This window comes from Melanostigma gelatinosum (genome assembly GCF_949748355.1).
Source record: "Melanostigma gelatinosum genome assembly, chromosome: 6".
Taxonomy (NCBI): Eukaryota; Metazoa; Chordata; class Actinopteri; order Perciformes; family Zoarcidae; genus Melanostigma; species Melanostigma gelatinosum.
Window position 1 is genome coordinate 7,916,557 of NC_136639.1, and position 19,505 is coordinate 7,936,061.

Sequence of the window (19,505 nt, forward strand, 5' to 3'; positions counted from 1 at the left end):
CAATGCAGAGATGTAGAATCTCCTTTTGTGTTAAAAGGATTCCTGCCAGATGCACCATAAAATATGCATGATAGTGCGTTCTCTTTGAAGCCAGTGGGAAAAGGAAGGGCAATCACTGCCATTTTACAGTTTTAGAACACTTGTTTTGCCTCTCCTGCTATTATAACGTTATTATGATACAATTATTGGCAAAGGGATTGATTTACACACATTTAATGCATTATTCACAACTACAATTGGCCGCAAAATACAGTCGACTAAATCACAAATGACACGGTTGAGATCATCTGTAATAGATCTGTGTTTTACACTGTTTGGCCAACAGGTGGTTGTGTGTGCACGTGAAGCCTGAGGAAATGAGCCCTTTTGCAAACTTGACCATTACTCCATCAATCAAAGTCATGACTGGAAAATAAAATGAACCAAACACGTTTTCACTTCAATGTTTTTATTTATCGCGCAACATAAAACAATATTGTGGGTTTTTTACCACATACACTATGTATTCACATAATACACCATACAGCTACAAAGAGAGAGAGACTGAACAAAAACACTTTTTTACATACTGCATCCTTGACATGAAAATAAAGAACCAAGAACAATCCGAACTCAAAAAGGAAAGTAGCTGCCAGTCGTGTAGGTTCATCTTTTTTTTGTTGTACGGGCCAGGGTCCAAGTCTCTATCCCAAATTTGTAGAGTGTTCATTAAATTAGGTGTTCAACAGACTTCTAAATGTGGGCCATACACAGTGAGATGCATTTGTATATCTATGTGTGTGTGTGTGTGTGCGCGCATGTGTGTGAGAAAGACAAAAATATACACGTGTTAAGAATAAGAGAGGGGTTGAGTAAAGGAAGTGCATGACCAGGGAGAGGAAGAGGGGCAGAACACAACTATTCCTGTTTTGTTCAAATATCTTCGCATTAAGTTAACATGAACGTGTACAACATACTCAGAAGATCATCTCAACAGCCTTTGATACTTGCGCTGCACCAAACATGAAACCCAGATAACAGTCTTCATATCATATGATTCTATATCGCATCCTAGTTTTAATAAGTTCAAGTACAATATGGAATGAATGTTAATAGAGAATGTATTCAACTGTTTGAGTGCCCCCCCCGCTGCCGTCAAAGAGAGATGTCATTTTGTAGCATCGTAACAAAAGACTTCATGAAGTCAGCACCGGGCAGCTTCCCATCCTGTGAAACTGCCTGAATCAAAAGTATACTTCTCTTGACATTCGAAGTGCTCAGAAAAATATTTGTGGTAATCATTTATCCCTCGCATTTGTTTTTGTTTTTTTACACAGTGAATGTTAAGTTGTAGCATCATAGCACCAGCTGACCGATCCCCCCCCCCCATCTCAGTACGAGCTTGGGAGGAGGCGCCTCTCATGATGAGCTTCCACCAACCTCTTGAGAAGTTAGAAATCTACAAAGTTATTAAGATATCATATACACTGTATCCTCAGCACCCATTGTTAGGCAAGTGTGTGTGTGTGTGTGTGTGTGTAATGTGGGCCATGCATTATGGTAGAAGAGTAAAATGGGCCGTTACTGTACCAGTCCCAGCCCCAGCACCAGTCAAACTACTGTTGGCCATGTTGTGTGTATCATACGATTAGTTATTACAAACACATGGTATCTTCCAGAGGGGTCATGATTTTTAAGCCAAGTTACTATGATGAGAACTATTATGAGTAGATAATGACAGATACATCTAAACAAGCAGGGAGTCTCTTACCTGATAGTCTAACACAACTGACAAAGACTGCCGGGCTGGGCTATTACTCGCTAAAACGTCGCCCACTGGTTCACCTCAGCCTGGCTCTGAAACTACCAGTATGCTCCTCAACATCACTTCTTTGGATGCGGTCCTGCACATGATCGGTGGTCAATTTGTAAAAGGCAACTATACTGATATTAAGGAAACAGTTCAACATTTTGGGAAACATTGAGACTTAGATGAGGAGCTCTATACCGCTCTCCTTTCTGTACGCAGCCAGTTAGCTTAGCTTAGCATACTCTCGGCAGAGAAAGGAAAGTAAATAAGCACATTTCCCAAAACATCAAACTATTTATTTAAACAACAAACAGCAGATAGTAGGTCTATGGCTACCTCTTTAGATTTGACTTCAGCTGTTGTTTAGTCCCATATAGTTACATTTGTTTTCAAGCGTAAATAGAAATTTGACATTGTTTTTAATTTGTAATGACAAGAGTGTCTCTTGGGTTGTTGACACTTGCTGTAAAATGTCAAATGGTGATTTACTGTCGAGCAGAAAAAGCTTTTCTAAAACCCTGAACTTCATACTTTTTTGCAAGAATAAGGTTTTGGTCAGAGAACTGCATCATGGGGGATCCTCCAGTTATATTGACTGTTGTTGCCAGTGAGTAAGTCATGTGTGGTTTCAGGTTACATAATTGGGCTTTTTAGAAAGTGACAGGTCTCTGTCAGTTACATGTTGACAAGGGGTTACAGTACTTACGAAAGCAGAACAGCAGTGTTACTAAGCACACATTTACACACAACACATCGGGACCAAGTGTTGCTGAGGGCTGTCAGAGCCTTCAAAATACCCCCTTGTCATTCATGGTTTAGTTACTATCCTCACCAGTTAAATAATCTTACCTAAATATTTTAATATTTACATTTTTATCTCTCTCTTGAGAAAAAAAAACAAAAAACAAAACAGAAAAACTAAGCTTCAAGTTGTCAATAATCGGCTTTCTTTTTGTCATTAAAATCAAGATTAAAAGTGCTTTTATAAATCTTTTCTTCTCTATGTACAATTTGTATTAGCTATATAAAAAAAGATGAAAAACAATAACATCAAAGACAATCATTATCATCATCACCATGTAGTAATAAATAAGAGTAAAAAAAAAAAGAACAGGTTAAAATGAGTGTGGAGATCTAGAGCACACAAAGGGACATATGCATGATTTCTGCCCTCAGTAGCAAGTTGTTGATTGTGACCAGTGTCTCTACAGCGTGAGGCAGAGCGCTGGAGACCCTCGGGAGAGGTGACGGGGGTCTTTCACAGACGACCAGGGCCTTGACCCAAACAACCACCCAGCAGCCAGGAGTCTGCCTCGATCCAATTCTGTTCGTCGCTCATTTTCATTTTCGGCAAATGTTGCAAGTTAACCAATGTCACCGATCGGATTCAATGAATTAAATAGTCACACGGTCGACGCCTGAAAACAAAAACGAGTGGTTCGCAGGATTCTATCCAGGCTATCAAATAGTCTCTCAGGCTATCAAATAGTTTGAATCTTTTTCAAAGTGAGAGATGCATTGACTCAACGCGCTTGCATTTGACGCCAACTCCCAGGTCTCCGTCTCCCCAGGTCTCCGTTTAGCTCTCGGGACTTTTTGTTATCCCTGTCAATAGGTTACCAACAATGCACTGCAATGACTGTACTTTCTCTGCCCTGTAAAGAGTACTTTGTTTGAGACAAAACCACTTTGACACAATAAAATGCAAAAAATTAAATAAAAAAGCACCTCAAAAAGAAACCGGTTCTCAAGCCCAATGACGGAGCTGCAACCCCGCAGAGCGGCCACTTTGATTGACTGGCTCTGCGGTGACAAGGTTTCTGCAGAAGGACACATCTCTCTCTCTGCTCGAAGATGACAGCACCATGCAGAGGAAAGAGTGGGTCCTTCACAGTAAATCAAGGGTAATAGGAGAGCACCAGAGTGTGTGTAGTAGTAGCACCAAAAGCACTGCTGTCCCAACAACGTCTCCTTCTGCTCAAACCCAGGACGGGCTTCCCACCAGCATCCATTCACATCTGTGCCACTAGATCAACTTTACCATGGTCAGCAACAGGGTGTGAGATCCCCCTCTACTGGCCATGGGTGGTTAAAGTAGCAAGGCTACAGGTTTCTGAGTGGATCTCACGTGCTAAGGTTTGTTTGTACACACCACTTTGAACCGGGAGTCACTGCTGCCCTCTAGAGTTTACACTGGGAGGTGCTCCCGCATACTTGAACGTTATAAGAAGATAAAGTGTGCCACCTGTTCCGTCTCTACGTGGTAATTGTCGATCTGGGTCAAACGGCATTTGCAATTAGAATCACTTATTCCGGCCTCTGTGGAGCACCAGATATGTGCAGTTACGGGAGCACATGACGAGCAAAGGATGCCGATGTCTTGAAGCAATGAATCTCATCATTCTGCCACTCCACCGTGGTCAAAACAAATTCAATTGCTAATACTAGTTGAGGCAGGTTAGAGAGCACCTAAGTACAGCATCAAGTGCCATGTAGAGTAGCGGGATTAAACAAATCAATCAGAGCTGAAAGTTGAGCACCAGTCTGAACTTGGAGGGGCACAGAAGAGGGGGAGGAGGAGGAGCACGTCATCTGACGACAAAGAAGCAGCAACCTTCTTTTTTCCAAATGTGGTTTAAGGGGCAACTGCAATTATTTTCAACCTGGGCATTATTTTCCTACAATGCTTGGTTTGAATTTAGTTTTTGTCTTTAAGGAGCTCTCCTGTCGTGAGATCAGACAGACATATCTACACATTTTCAAAATAGAGATCGATGAGAAGCCTACTGAAAAGGCTTCTTTTTTTAGATACGCATGTATGATGACTGTAATAGTGAGTTGCTGTCTTACCGGGCAGATAACGGCTCCTCTAAGTACAGCTGGAGGATTGACAAGAACAAAGAAAATCAAAAACAGAAATAAGGGAACACGTTTTCCAAACATGGAAAAGCAATTGCCTGAGTCTGACTGACTCCGACTGATTGATTTAAAAAAAATATATAACCAAAAACAATCACATCATTAATAATAACATTAATGAAAACAGCAATAATAAAAAACAAACAAGTCTTCATTATAATAATACCTGTAATAACAACATTGACAGTAACAATAGCAATCATAATAATATCGATAATAATAGCAATAATTAGAATCATTCAAATTCTATGAACAAGAAAAAGCAATGGAGATCCCCTCCAAGGAAGAGAGGAAGAGCACCACAGGCAGTATGTCTGAAGCCCAGACAACTGCCTGACATGAGGTAAAAAACAATAAAAACCTCCCCTCCGTCAAGTGGACTGCGGAGGTGGCAGGATGGAGAGATGCCAGACTGTGGGACGGCTGAGAGACATTCATCCTGCTCACTGCTCTCTCCAGCCCTCCACTGCACCACTCTGTAGCTCTCAGTTTGTATCTGTCTGACCTCAGACAAAGTGGCTGTAGGGCCCAGTGAGGCGGGTGAAGGCATAGGGAGACACAGTAACCGTAGAGGAGGTGTGGAACGTCGGGGCTAACCGCGTCACTGGGCCCTCCCTCTTGTCTTTAGATTGTCCAGGTCCTGGACTGGCACCTGCCACCGTAGCCCACTTGCGTTTCTTCCCGAGGGCCTTGATGTCTTCCTGGGAGAGGCCGAGGAGAGCCGCTTCCTGCTGCCTCTGCAGCGTTCGCTCCGCCAGCAGCTTCATTTTGGCTTCCCAAATCGCTAGGCCGTGCACGGGCTGGTTGAGGTTCTTGTGCTGGTAGAAGACCAGGGAGATGCGGGTGGGGTGGGCGCGATCAGGCTTTCTGAGCGGAGTGGTTGCATGTAGTTCCCGACGGGCACATTCAATCAGGATGGAGCCATGGGCTGGTGCTACAGCTACACCACCAATGTTGGGATCCAGGAAGTTGTGCTCGCTGTCAGACCACTCCTCTTCGTCGTACTCGTCACAGCCCTTGGTGCTCTCAGCGTCGCTCTCAGCTCGGCTGGGAGTCCAGCAGCCCTGATCTGACTGCTGCAGGGCATCAGGGAAGAGACGACCCTCGGGGGTAGGGCACGGAGAAACGCCTGCCATTGAACCTCCGCAAGACTTCCAGGCCTTCTCTTGGAGCCCAAGGGGAGTGGAACACCGACTTTCCCCAGTCTTGGACCAGATCTTGTCAGGATAGGCTCCTGCAGGATTGCTGTGCTTCAAACCGGGGCTATATGCCGCAGGCCCCATGGCCCAAGCATTCGGCTGAGGACTAGGAGCAGGGCTGGCCCAGTTCCTGGGGGTGCCCGGGCCTGGGGTGCCTGGCTGTGGTGTAACTGAGCGTGAGTGAGAGCTGCCAGGCTGTGGTGTACCTGTCTGAGGGGTGCTTGGGCGCATGTTACCCGGGAACGCTGTCCCTAGGTGAGGTGATGGAGATGGAGAGGGAGAGGGAGGTACATGGAGCGATGGCGATAGAGCAGGGGGAGCAATCAGGGCATTTGAGCCAGGGTAGGATGTCCACTGCTGGGGGAAAGGAGAGGGCTGCCGCTGCTGGGGATGCTGGTGAAGCTGCTGCTTGTCCGGGTTCAACAATGAGGCTTCGGGACTGAGTTTAGCGTTCAGATGGCCTTCCCAGTTGGTGGGAACGATACTTCCATTAAACTTGTGCCCATGCCAGGCTGCAGGCTGGGGGCTGTTGCTAGGTGTGTTGGCACCGGCCTGGCTCTGCATTGTGCCTTCATAGACTGGCACATCCATAGGCTCCTGTTTGATGACCGGAGTGCCTCTGTTGGAGGATTCAGAGCAGACAGAGGAAGGACGGGACTGGTTGTGGTGTGCATGCTGGACATAAGCGCTGAGGTTTGGTTGGTTGGCTTGCTCTGAGTGGCTGTGGCAGGACTGGGCCAGTCTGGCCTGAAGGCTCTGAATATCAGGCTTCACGTCAACCTGAACAGCCTTGCCGCCTGTTTTGGGCAAAGAGCTATTTCGACCCTCGTAGGTCCTCAGCTTAGGGGGGAAAAGTGCATTGGGGGAGTAGTTGTAGTAGCCATAGTGCATTTGGGGCAGATTGTGGTGGTAACCGTTTACTGGGTCTGATGCAGAGGGCTGGCCAGTTGGGGGAAGGCCTCCCCTTGCATAGTAGGCAGGGTGTTGATAGATGTTGAATGGGTCTGCTGCCGGCACAGGGTATCCATCTATTGATCCATTGAAGGGCTCCTTCTTGATGTTGGGCTTCACCTCTTGTTTTATAATTGCTGAATGTTTGAAACAAAAGAAAGATAAATTACAAACTAAACTTAAAACCCATTGATGTTTATAATTGTTGATGTCTTCTGTTGGAGTTCTGTTGCACATTGATTGCAGGTTAGAGTTATGGTACATGCCCTTTCGGCTATCGGACAAGACCTCCAAGTGAAGCAATTTTAAATAATTTGCCTTACAGTCAGGACATCTGTGGAACATATGCAAAGTACATTATGGGTGACACAAAAAACAAACCTTTATTGCCTTGGGGTTGAGGGGAACCTGTGATGCAGACCTCAGCCTTGACCACTGTTTTCTCTGGTGTCTCTCCTGCCTGCTGCATGAGTTTATTTTTCTTCTTCTCCGAGTTGGCTTTCTTGGCCTCCAGTCTGCGCTGTCGGCAGGACTTGGCAGGTTCGGGCAACTTGCGTACCTCGCGGCGAAAAGCCTGAAGCACATGGATGGCTTTTGTCTGCATCTTGAGACGCTGGGCCTCCTCGCTGCCAAACTCATCGGTCGGGGAGATCCTATAAAGAGGCAACACATGGAGCTGCTCATCCTCTGGAACCTCCTTCATATTACGGTTGTTCTCCTTAGTCAAAGTACATACCTAACAGAGAGAGAGAGAGAGAGAGAGAGAGCGAGAGAGAGAGAGAGAAGGAGAGCAAGATGAAATGTAAACTGTTCCAAGCGGGAAAACATCAACATTGTAAATTTAACTTATTCACACAAAAGAACAATATATCCTTTATTCACTCCAAATACCCCACAAAACACACACATGTAAGAATCTGGTGAGGGATCTTACCACTGTGCAACCATTGTGGAGGTTGTGCTGGTCCTTGTGAGCGTGGGCACAGAAGTCCATGCAAGCAGTGACTCCAGAGAACGGCCGGCCCTCCTTCAAGCCCAGCCTGCAGTCTGGAGCTTTCGACTCCGACTGGCACTGAGGAAGAGGAAAGAGATCACTTTAATATCCTTACATTTCACTTCACAGGTGTGATATTCCATATTGTCAAAACAACTTAGTCAGAGTTTAGTCAGTCACTGTGAGTCAATTATTTTCTGTTTCTCAGTCAGCATCGAAGTGGGAAGTGTTATTATGTGAAAGTCTTCATGGTCTCGTGTACAGCAGTCATTGTGTTTGACGAAGATGTCGAGTGTAGTTGGTGGCGGCATGAGGTTGACTGTGATGGGTATTAGCTCGGGCCGTAACAGTTTGCACCGAACCGTCACGGTATAGAGGCCACGGCCTGGTGCACACAGCCTCACGCAGAACACATGGTATGTAGATTGTTGCAAATAGTGTGGAACCAAAGTTGTGAAAAATCATGACTTTTGTGTGCCGTTACACTTCTCGTATTTTCCTTTTGCAACAAACCTGGTTACTGTAGGCCTGTGGCGCCAGCTGCTTGTACAAAGGAGCCAACTCAGTTGCCAGATGTTGGAGGTTATCCCTGACTTTGTCCTCCTGACGAGCACAAGCATAGATCACAGGTCAAAACAAAACACAGAGCCAAAGAGCCATAAAATGGAAGCGCAAGATTATTAAAAATGATTATCGTTGATGTATTCCTGTACAATGCATACAACAAGTGGCTTTGATGTGATGAGTACCTCTTCAGGGTGATCTCCTTGTAGCCTGAACTTGCGCGGTATTTTGCTTCGGGCGTACTTACAGCCATTAAAGTACATACTCCAGGAGCAGCCAAAGGAGAAGGAAGCGCCACAAGACTCACTGTCCTTGCCTTGACACGCACAGGTACGACTGCAGGGGGAGACAGCGAGCATGTTCTCAGCTTCAGGTATACATGGTGTGTGACCCCAGCATGCTTTACATCATGAGTACACTGTATTTCTACTGGGCTGAGTGGGACACAACAATGTGGCAGAGAGAAATGTCAATGAGGGAATTTGTGCTTTCAATCTGCTCTATGCACATTCACCAACTTGTATGTAAGAAAACCAGTGTGAAAGAGTTCCCGTCAGCTACTCACTCATCATTGAGGCCACAGCGTCGGCTGGTGACGTTGCCGTGTTTGGTGAGGGTGCCACTGAGCTCGTGGTACAGCTTGTCAGCCAGAGCCCTCGGGACACCTTCCCAGGCCATGATGAGGATGATGAGGACGGCGTTGTCACAGTGGTGGCCCGCACGCGGACGCACCAGACACAGCAGCTTCTCTGTCTCGCTGCCACGGCGGATCACCTGACAGGAAACAGAGCTCATCGTTATTTGGGTTTTTCTTTATCCAGGGGAGTTCAGCTAGGTCGACACCCTGGCTCTTTATCAGCAACACCTTCATTTATGCTCACTAAGTACCACTCCCTTCATTTGAATCGCTACTGTACCTTGATTTTTAATACCTGTACTGAAATCTGACCTGCTGTGGTGAATGGATACCATTCCTAAATCTGCTGCTGCTTTATGTTGAATACATTTAGCCAGAGAGAATCACACCATAAAAATATACCAGTGGACCAAGAATATACATATCCAATATTTTGCTTCTCATAACCTCAATATCTGATTCCCCAAAACAGTTACTTTCTTCCAGAAACTCCACACTCTCCAACACACACCCACACTCCCCCTCTCTCAGTAGGATAGCTGTTTTGAATCCATAAAGTCATTAGCAGGATGTGTCAGGGGTGACACAGGAGGGCAGGCTAGACAGTTGTTACAGAGAGTGAGACCTCCTACTTGTTTACTCCCATTAGGTGACAAACGTGGCTGGATGTCTCCCCAGGACCTCTCATTATACACACACACATGCTGCATACATCTGTCATTGTTGTCAGGTGGGACAACAGTACAAAACAATACTTTTCCTCCCTGTCACTTAAAAACAATCAGGCTTTGACTGAGTTGTTAACATACTGTCACAAATGTTACTTTTGAGAGTCGTGGGTCGTTATTCTACTTCGTAAACTCAATAAAAGAAAAAAGAGGAGACCTTGACAGTACCAAGTCTCACCTACGTTATTAAAAGGCTCTTTCAGAACTTCAAACCGATGGCAGATGTCATGTGACGTGATGCTACTTACCCACTTAGCAATAGGACATCCTCGTGAGCTCTTTCCCTCTCTCCCTGTGTACACCACCTTCTCAATCCGGACGGCCTCCCCCTTCTCTCCATACCTGCACAGGAGGAGAAACGCTTTAGTTCTGAGCCCTGAGGCTTGACTTTAAGGCTCTGACACGCCACGGTGACACTCAGCTGGCCTAAATCGGAACACACTGTGTTGTCTTTCCTGTGTGTCGGGGCCCTAAGGGGCCACCGAGCCGACCTCAAAGAATTTGCAAACTGACTGATCAGACGCTTTGCATCACTTCTAGTGGTCTCATAAAAGTTGCAGTCAAGCACACAACAAACCATTCACCTGACAGCCAGTATGGATGTGTGCTCATTAAAACACATGCTAAATTAGCTTACGATGTCATGCTGTGAATCTGTTGAAACAGTCTGCTCAACATTAAAAACATTAACAGTTTGGAATTATTGTTTGTTTTGCCGCCTGTTATTTTTTGCCTGTGTTTTCACTGAGTGTGTGATATTTGGAAGTCTGTGGGAGAAGTGGTGGATGTCAATTCTGACAAAGACGGGCCAACCTCGGCAGCACTGGCTGCTGAGGAGTGTTCACAGGGCTCTGCTTAGACTCTCACATGAGCGGCAGAGTAAACCAGAAGCCACTAGCCTCGGCACAGCGCCAGCCAGAGGGTCTTCTCTCGGAGATATTTCTGTGCCCGTGTTTGCTGTGTTGGGCAATAGCGGTGCTACGAGTAGCGGCGTAACTGGTTCAATTCGATTTCTCAGTAGCGTGGTGGTAGCGTTGCTGTTTTCTGAATAAGAGAGCTTCTCAGTAGCTGAGCTTTTATTGATTCAGTAGTACAGCAGCGTCCACACATTTCTGAAGCTTGAGCACCCATGGATGTTAGAATTAAGTGTGCATTGATAGTCAAATATACAATATAAATAATCCTTTATATTGCATTATTAATTACATTATTAACATATTATATACTTTGTATTAGGCATATATATTTATATTACTGATATATTACATTAATACCATTGACTTGGAATGAAGTAGGTTCAATAAAAAAAGATTGCTTTGATGTTAAACTACTTTATCAATGCTGCTGTAGCTTATATGGCTTTTTCTTCAGTGTGGTGAAGCTTCATTTAGTGTAGAGTAACTGGTAGCTCAGCTCACTACAATTTTCTAGTATCTTGCCCAACACTGTGTGTTTGTGTCCACACGTGCGTGCATGAGCTCATTTTGTGTATCCGAAAAAATCTACTTGTGTGTATGTGTCTGTGAACCCTTGCTTGAGCAAATAATGGAGTGTTATGAGATTACTAAACAGCAGTCCGAATGGTGCGTGTGTGTGTTTTCGGGTCTGTTGGTGGAGTGAGGGTGTGTAGAGGAGGAGGCGATGTCAAAGGTTACGTTGGGATGGGGATAGGTCATCAGAACTGGTCAGAGATTTGCTCATGGCTTAAATCAGATCTGCTGCTTGCTCGATATCTGCCATTGTGCAAACTTCAGCCCTGAGTAGATTTGGTGTGACAGTGAACACAAGGGGCTCTGACTGAATAGGAATCCCCCGATGGTGGCTCAGAGAGTGGGAGGGGAATAGGCTCTGTCACCACGGGGGTGGCCCGCTGGGGTCAGGGGTGGGCCAAAGGTCATTTAGGGACATTTGGGGCCTTAACTTCTTATGTCATCTCTCAAACAAAAAAAGTGGCAACCCCCCCCCCCCCCCACACACACACACACACACTCATCCTGTGCTCTTCTGGGACTAATGACTCATTGCTCTTACTGAAATCCAGCCTTTCAGTGCAGAATGTGTGGCTGACTACAATATTCAGTACTGTTAACATGAAGCACAACACAATGAGGCATCCGGTTATAACAAGAGGTTGCACCAAGTACAAGGTGTTTTTTGCACTCTTGGGTTACAAATAACATAACAAGATATTGTCAGAATGTGTTAATCAGGCTATAAAAAAATATAACAACTCTTTATTCAGCCTTAAAAACAGCTGATCACCGCCTTTGATCAGAGCTATGTTTTAGTAAGATAGACCATTGATGATGATTTAAAGATTGTTGCTGCGATTTGGTTCTTAAAATGACCAGCGTGGGCGCTTTTTGGTGTTCCTTGAATAAATACTCATCCTATAAACTCAGTCTGTCTTTTTAACACCAAGTCTGCTGACGCATAGCAGACAAGGTAACAACAGCCTTTGGGAGTGGTTTGGTGAGGCTGCACATTTATTTTTACCTTCAACTCTTATTGTGAGATTATTTGTTTGGTTTAATGTTTTAAACAGAGCGATTTCAGCTTTGTATGCATGTACATTTGTATCTATAAACACCAAATGTCAGCCCTGAAGACTGTTACATAATATAAAAAACTACACTTGATATTAGAGCACAAAAAATGCAGAATCTTTCCTCCCTTCCGCCTGTCTTCATCTTTCTCTGTCGCTCCCCCTCATTCACCCCATTCCCAGCTTTCATCTGTTGCTACCCTTGTGCTTCTGCCTCTGTTATGCTGATGATGCTGATATTTCCTGTTTCTCCAACTGGATTCTGGGTCACAGATTCCCTCAGGACAAAATGAGAGGAGGAGGGCGGGAGGAGAGAGGAGGAGGAGGAGGAGGAGAGAGGAGGAGGAGGAGGAGGAGGAGGGAGCGACAGGGAAAGCAAGAGCATGTAGGAGGAAGAGAAAAAGAGAAGAGGAAAAGACTCACCTCGTCTCCATCAGGTCTCGTATGGAGGCGACAGTAGGTCCAGATCCCAGGTGATTGTAGTAGGGTCCTTCATCTTTCTCCAGGATTTGTTCTAGCAAAATAGACAGTTGAGGGTGAGGAAAGAGCACATAGCTGGACCTGAAAAAGCACTCTGGCAAATTCCACACTTAAATTTACACAATTATTCATAATATGGTGAGGATACAAATGGTGATGATAATGTGTATTACATATGTGGGCAACTGTGGCTAAGTGGATAGCGGGCCGTCCTTCAATCAGAGGATCTGCGGTTCGATCTCCGGCTCCGCTAGTCACATGTCGATGTGTCCTTGAGCAAGACACTTAACCCCAAAATTGCTTGCCTACGGTGTAGAAATGTGATAGAATCTGAATTGTAAGTCGCTTTGGACAAAAGCATCTGCTAAATGACTGAAATGTAATATTAATACCACTCTGTGATGAACACTTGAGTACATATACAGCTATTATTTAGCCTGCTCTAATATTATGAGATTGTAAAAGAAGGAATATTACTATTGTATTAGGTTTCATTTTTTAACTTCCTTATCTTACAGAGAGGAAGTGAAGCAACATTTGACTCACTTTACCAGCATCATATTTGCAGGAGCTATGATCATGTACTGTTTTGGTGGATATTTCTCCTAAAATCTCTTCTCAATTTGTGGAGCAACACCAAAGAGATTTTTTAGACCTATGATTCTGCATTAAATATCTTATTCGACTATACATGTATGTCATTTTTGCGTCAATATTATCAGCAATGTCACCAAAATCTTCTGCAGTGATATAACTTGGGCTTTATAAATGTTCTTGCACATCACTTTGATCAAATAAATAATTTCTCTGCCTCAAATCCCAAAGTACTAGTGCCTGGATAGAGTCCTGCTTGAAGTAAATGTTTCACTCACGTTGAGAATATGAACAGTAAAAGCCCCGTGACTTCAGTAAAGAATGAAGAGTCTTTGCTAGAAATCACATCTCAGTTGTTGTAGTTTTGTCAAATAAATCAAAGGCGGTTGTGTGTTCTGAAGTATTTTTGGACAAACTCAAAGGCATCCTTCTTTGTGGTTGAAGCTAAATCATCTGAGGAGCGTGAGATTGTACAACGAGTTCCCACAAACACACATGAACACACAGACAGAGGACTGTGACTGCAGGGTGTGGTGCCTGTGTGCAGACACTGTAAAGCAGAAGCTCTTTGAGGGAGTGATGAATGACTCTGTTTGTGTGAGTGTTATGAGGGAGTAGGGTGTGTCTGTGTGAGTGCTGTGTGAGCATCTCTGCTTATGTTGGGTATGAGCGCGTGAACGTGTATTTGACCATTGTCCTACACACATCTTTGGATATAAACCACGTCCTAAGACTTCAGTGCTAATCTTTAGCACGGTGTTGCACACACTCTGGATAACAACATTAGCTAAAGGCTCTAGCTGTAAATGCTTTACACTCTCAGCTGATTATCTTAAGCGTAGACATACAGTCAGGGTTGTGTGTGTCTCTGGTTCAGAGGCAATATGAGGTCACATTCCCCTGTCGGTGGAGGGAGGCACCAGGGCGTGGCTCAGGGCAGGAAGTGGACGAGTCACAACAAATTATTGCATGGAAATTGGTTGTGTGTACTGTGCAGACCGTGGCTGCTTACTGTATCTGTTTGTGTAGGAGGCGGTCTCATTCCAGCGCAGTGTTATGCTACAGGAAGTCGACAGGGCAGTGCGTAACCAGGCTGTACAATGGAGACTTATTGTCTGCTGGTCTCTACTCTGAGTAACAACACACAGCTAAGCAAGGGGTTCACAGCAGCTGCTCTCCGCCTGCTGTGAACCCCTTCAATGACAGCAATGGTCTACTTACCAACTCTAAACCCTTCATAGCACTACAGTTAAAACTCAGTAACTGTAAGGACATGCTGGTCATTTTTTAACACAGTAGCTTCTCTGAGAACAAACTCTATAATAATTCAGATATTGCACAAAGTTAATGAATGAATGGACACCCACAGTAGCTACAGCAGTAGTATTCTGATCTACTTAGTCATTAACATAACTTCATCTACCTGTTATTTTCTTAAAATAGGAAAAAAAAAACGATGTATAAATTCTTCATAGATTCATACTGTAGGACCACCTACTCTGTTAACCTGAGCAGGGAAATACTTAAACTGTGGGACTAAACCCCTTTCTGTCTAATGAAGGCTCTGTTCTGCTTGCCTGCCAAACCCAAACTCACACAAAAGGCTCCTTCTGCCACCAGTACTATTGTTCCTGCCTGCTGCCTTTAGTGCCTCACACTGTTGCAGTCTGGATGGTCGCAGCCACACACCCTGGCAACACAAACATTCTTGGACACACTCCACAAGAATCCAACAAGCATCCAGACAGATAAGCTACAGGAGAGGGGGGACCGAAAAACCTAATGGTGGACATGTTTCGAGCTAAATCAGTCGAGCAAAACGTGAACATTTCTAGATTTAGAAAATTCCCTGCAGAATATGCATACTGCACTCAAAAATGCATGGGCACTGTCTGGAGTGGTGTGATTTTTGTAAGATTAATGATACTATTATTTATGGTTGACTGAAAAGTGCCAGTACAGTATGTTGATAGTTAGCAACCTCATCCCCTTAGATATAGACAACCAAAGACAGACACCAACACACTGACTTACCCACACAGGTGCAGGTGGGGAACTCTGCCTGCAGATCCTTGGAAGGAGTACTCAGCAAGGTCTTGGTGGGGGTGTCCAGGTAGCACAGAGGAGACTCTAGGAAGCCTCTGAGAGATGGAGAAGCAGGCAGGCTGTCTTTAGTGGGTGTGTCCTCCTCAGAATAGCATGTGGTGGAAAGTACTGTTATATCACCCGAGGCTTCAATCTTCATGCGTTTGGGTAGCGGAGAACACGGCATGTTGAACGTATCCTCTATCACACTGGGCTGCTGCTGCTTGTGCAGAATGGCCTGATATTGTAGAGATGCATCCCTCATAGAGCTTTCTGTGGATGCCTGGTTCAAGGTTGCTTCACTTTGGGGCCCTGATTCCTCTTTGCTGACTTTCATCTCCTGATCATCTGGATGAGGTGTGGAACTGGCTTGAGTGGAGAGAATTATGGGAGTCGACCGGGAGGTGGAAGATGATGTGGGACTGAGGTCCTGAGGACTGGTCTGGGACTGATTCCTCGGTTGAGGGGCTGTAGCAGTCTCCTCCTTGGGCTGCATGCATGCATCTGTAGCTGAGTCCCCAAATTCAGCCTCAAACTGGCGGATCAGTTCTTCGTACTTTGGGTCTATGTTGATGACGCTCTGTAATTGTGAGGTGCTGGATGGAAATGTGGAGGTCACAGGTGTGGTGGTGCTGGTGTTTCTGGAGGCCAGGCTGCCCACTCCCTCTGATTTAGCATGGACTACAGGGGCCACAGGGGCCACAGGTGGGAGCAGAGGGCCCATGAGGGCTGGAGTGTTTTCTGACAAAGCAGAAACAGTGGAAGATGGGGTCATTGAGGAGTTGGAAATGGATACCTGAGATTGGGCTGGGGCAGGGAGGCCTGCAGCAGCAGCCTGAGTGGAGTTACTGTGGAGGGGCAGAGAACCTGGTTGCAGGCTGGTCAGGGTCGGGGCTCTGTCCACCATGAGGACTGATGGTTTTTGTACGGATATCTGAGTCTGAGGCAGGAAGGTTGGGATGGAGGCTTTCTGCTTGGTCTTCTTGATGATTATCTGTTTAGGTTTGGGAAGGGGAGAGACTGCAAGCATCCCACTCATAGCTTTTATGACAGGAGATCCTTGACTGCTTTTCCTCTTCTTGGGTTCCTTGGGTTCCTGTTTGATGGCCGGATATGGCAAACCTTCTGTGTTCATCTGTGGCCACCATTTTTTCAAGTTTTGACAAGCCAGAGGTGCCCGAGGGCCTGGTCCTCCAAAGCCAGGGGAGTGGTTAGAGAAGAGGTTCCTTTTGTAGTGAAGGTGCTGTTGCAGAGCTGCCTGAGTGGAGTGGCTGATAGCTGCTTGGCCAGGAGACAGAGGATGATGACCCTGCTGCTGACCATTAGCCATGCCGTGAGGTCCCATGGAGGCAGTGTGATGGCAGTGCTCTCCAGAGTCTGGTTCTTGCTTTATCCTGGCCAATGCTGGGTTGTCCTGGGCCTGGATACCTCCATTCTGTTTCAAAACGATCTGCTGTGTGACTGGAAGCTTGAAATGAGCATTGCTAAACTTTCCACTGGTGTCACCAAGCAGCTGTTTGAGCTCTGACATGGGGTCTGAGCTGCTGTGAGGTGCAGCAGCGTAGTGAGACTGGGGCTCAGACTTTACACACATCCATGGGTTCCTCTGTTCAGAGCCTGTGTCCGAGCCCTGCTGCCACTGCTGGAGATTAGGGCTGAAGCCTGGATGTTTACCCTGACCTGGCAAAGGCGAGGTAGTGGGTGGGAGAGGGGTAGCATGGGGCGGCTGGCCCTGGGATTGGGGCCTGTGGTGCTCACAGGAAACTGAGGCCTGCTGAATGGTGTTTAGTCCTGGAGGGACGGATTGAGAGCGTGAGGAAGATGAGTGGGTGCTGGGAGAGGACGGGATCAAGCTAGTGCCGTTGGGGGGTTGAGATGGGAGGTTCTGGGTATGTTGGTGGTGATGGAGGTTACTGTTGTAGGAAAGTTGACCTGGAGAGCCGGCAGATTGCGGACCAGTACCAGATAACTGGGTCAGGGCTTCTATGGCAATGGCTGCCTTAAGACTGATGTTCTTTTCCTTGGCTATGGAGATCACCTGGGGAGAGCAGGGAATTGGGGGTTTTGAGCAGGGCCCATGGCCTAGATTAGGGCCTTGACTTCCCTGTTGCTGCTGGGGGTATGAAGCAGACAGACGGTGGCCACCATTCATCTGGGTGTAGGGCTGACGGGGATGCTGCAAATGGGTTTGCTGTAGGTGAGGCTGTAAGTGTCGAGGAGCATCAGCCATCTTGCAAGCACCTTGATCCTCATTGGTTGCCACCTTGATCTTCTTCTCCAGCCACTCAAGGTAGTCTGGACAGTCGGGCCCATCGCAGTTGCAGTTAGGGGGCTTGTGTCCATGTTTGGCTTGGCTCAGTGCTGACTGTAGAGTGTTCAAGTCTTCTGGAGTTTGGCAGCTTCCCTCAGGAGCTCCTGCAGAGAGTTTGGCCTGTGCCCCCTCAACACCCATCTCCTTGGTGAACTTCTCATACAGCTGGGATGTGTTCGGCTGCATGAGGCAGGACGAGGAGGAAGAAGGAGGCAAGGAGCCAGCAATAGCAGAAAAAGCCACCAGATTGTGGGCATCCTCCATGTCTGCATGGTGGACAGGTTCACCAGGGGTTGTACCGCTGCTGCTGTTCCAACATGGTTGCTGTTGTTGGGTGTCACTGACCTTGCCATGTACTGACAACCAGCTCTGCCTTGGAGGCACGCTTCCTGCTCTCTGCTGCTCTGTTTCACTAGATGTCAAATCATCATTAGGGTAGCGATTCACCCCATTGGCTAGTTCCAGGCTCAGCGCTCCTTCCTGGAGGCGGTCATGTGACCCAATTTCCATCTGGCCTCCACTTCTGGGGCCATCTACTGAAGTGACTTCGCAAACAGTCTGAAAGACAAACATGGAGCGAGGTTAGTTAGATTATGAGAATCTAATAAATCTTGCACCAATATGTAAAACAACATTATACACTGTGCAATAGGCATGATTTTGAAAATAATCACCAGATATGTGTTAAATAATCGCAAATAAATGAAGTCAATTGTTTTTTTTAAATCTGAATTCCAAGAACAACTTGACAGAATGATAAATAACAATCATCAAAACAGACTCCATTCCCTTCTGCCAGCTCTTATCCAGGGTTTCCCTCCTACCTCACACATACATTACTGCAGGGTCAGGCCAGTAGGGCTGAGGGAAACGACATTAACTGTTGCTTCTAGACTGTTTTCATAACAGGCAAGTGTTTTGTCAAGCAAGTCACAGGTCATGCAACATAGTTTCACTGTGGTTTGTAAATGGAGACTTTGCCCCAGATCTGTTGGGCTACGCAAACCAGGCAGTTGGAGTTAAACAATACACAAAATGCACGTGAGATCAAAGGAAGTCCACTTCCAAGAAGTGTTTATATTCACAATTTACTAAAATCTACAAACCTACTTCTTTAGTAGGAAAGAAGAATCAACAGAAAAAACAATTGTACATTTTACTCAGTTGATATTTTATATCAAGAAACGCAATTAATAAGTGAAACAAATAGAGATATTTTAGAAAATAAATACTGAATCTGTTTATAACATGCTTATGATATAGTGTGAATATCTTTCATCGGCAAAACCAGATATTGCAAAAATGATTGCAGCTGAAAACGTGCAGTACTCTCATTCGCTGGTGAGATTATCACAAACCCAAGACATTTTCAACCAAAACAATACCTTAAATGGCAAACATAAAACGACCTGAATATCTGAAGACCTGTGTGTCATGCTAAGATAATTCATAATAGACAACATCTAAGACACAAAGCAAACTGAACATATACCGTACTGAACCAGTTTGTGAAAGTCCTTTTTTTTTTAACATTAATTAGCGTTTGAACATTGCAGTTGTTTATTGCAACAGTATGCATTGAAGTGTGGTTTTGTGGCTCTGCTCGAGTGACTCCGTCAAACCAAATGTAAGCACACCCCCACCGCTGCCTTGAGATTCACAACATTTGATGAACATGAGCAAGTATTTAAAGAAACCCTCACACTTGA

General features: G+C 45.6%; 1 protein-coding gene across 3 annotated transcripts in view; it reads right to left on the bottom strand.

Moving 5' to 3' along the window:
- Positions 1-431: 431 nt before the first annotated feature.
- The window catches only part of tet3 (tet methylcytosine dioxygenase 3), a gene marked incomplete at its 5' end in the record, with an annotated part of 38,337 nt that continues 19,263 nt past the window's right edge, over positions 432-19,505 (bottom strand). For all 3 annotated transcript variants that reach the window (XM_079270905.1, XM_079270906.1, XM_079270907.1), the window contains 9 exons: positions 432-6,995; positions 7,240-7,594; positions 7,793-7,930; positions 8,366-8,455; positions 8,602-8,752; positions 8,982-9,190; positions 10,030-10,123; positions 12,750-12,840; positions 15,435-18,354. In XM_079270905.1, the coding sequence (XP_079127031.1) occupies positions 5,215-6,995; positions 7,240-7,594; positions 7,793-7,930; positions 8,366-8,455; positions 8,602-8,752; positions 8,982-9,190; positions 10,030-10,123; positions 12,750-12,840; positions 15,435-18,354 (5,829 nt within the window). In that variant the 3' untranslated portion in view covers positions 432-5,214. The remainder of the gene's footprint in view (positions 6,996-7,239; positions 7,595-7,792; positions 7,931-8,365; positions 8,456-8,601; positions 8,753-8,981; positions 9,191-10,029; positions 10,124-12,749; positions 12,841-15,434; positions 18,355-19,505) is intronic.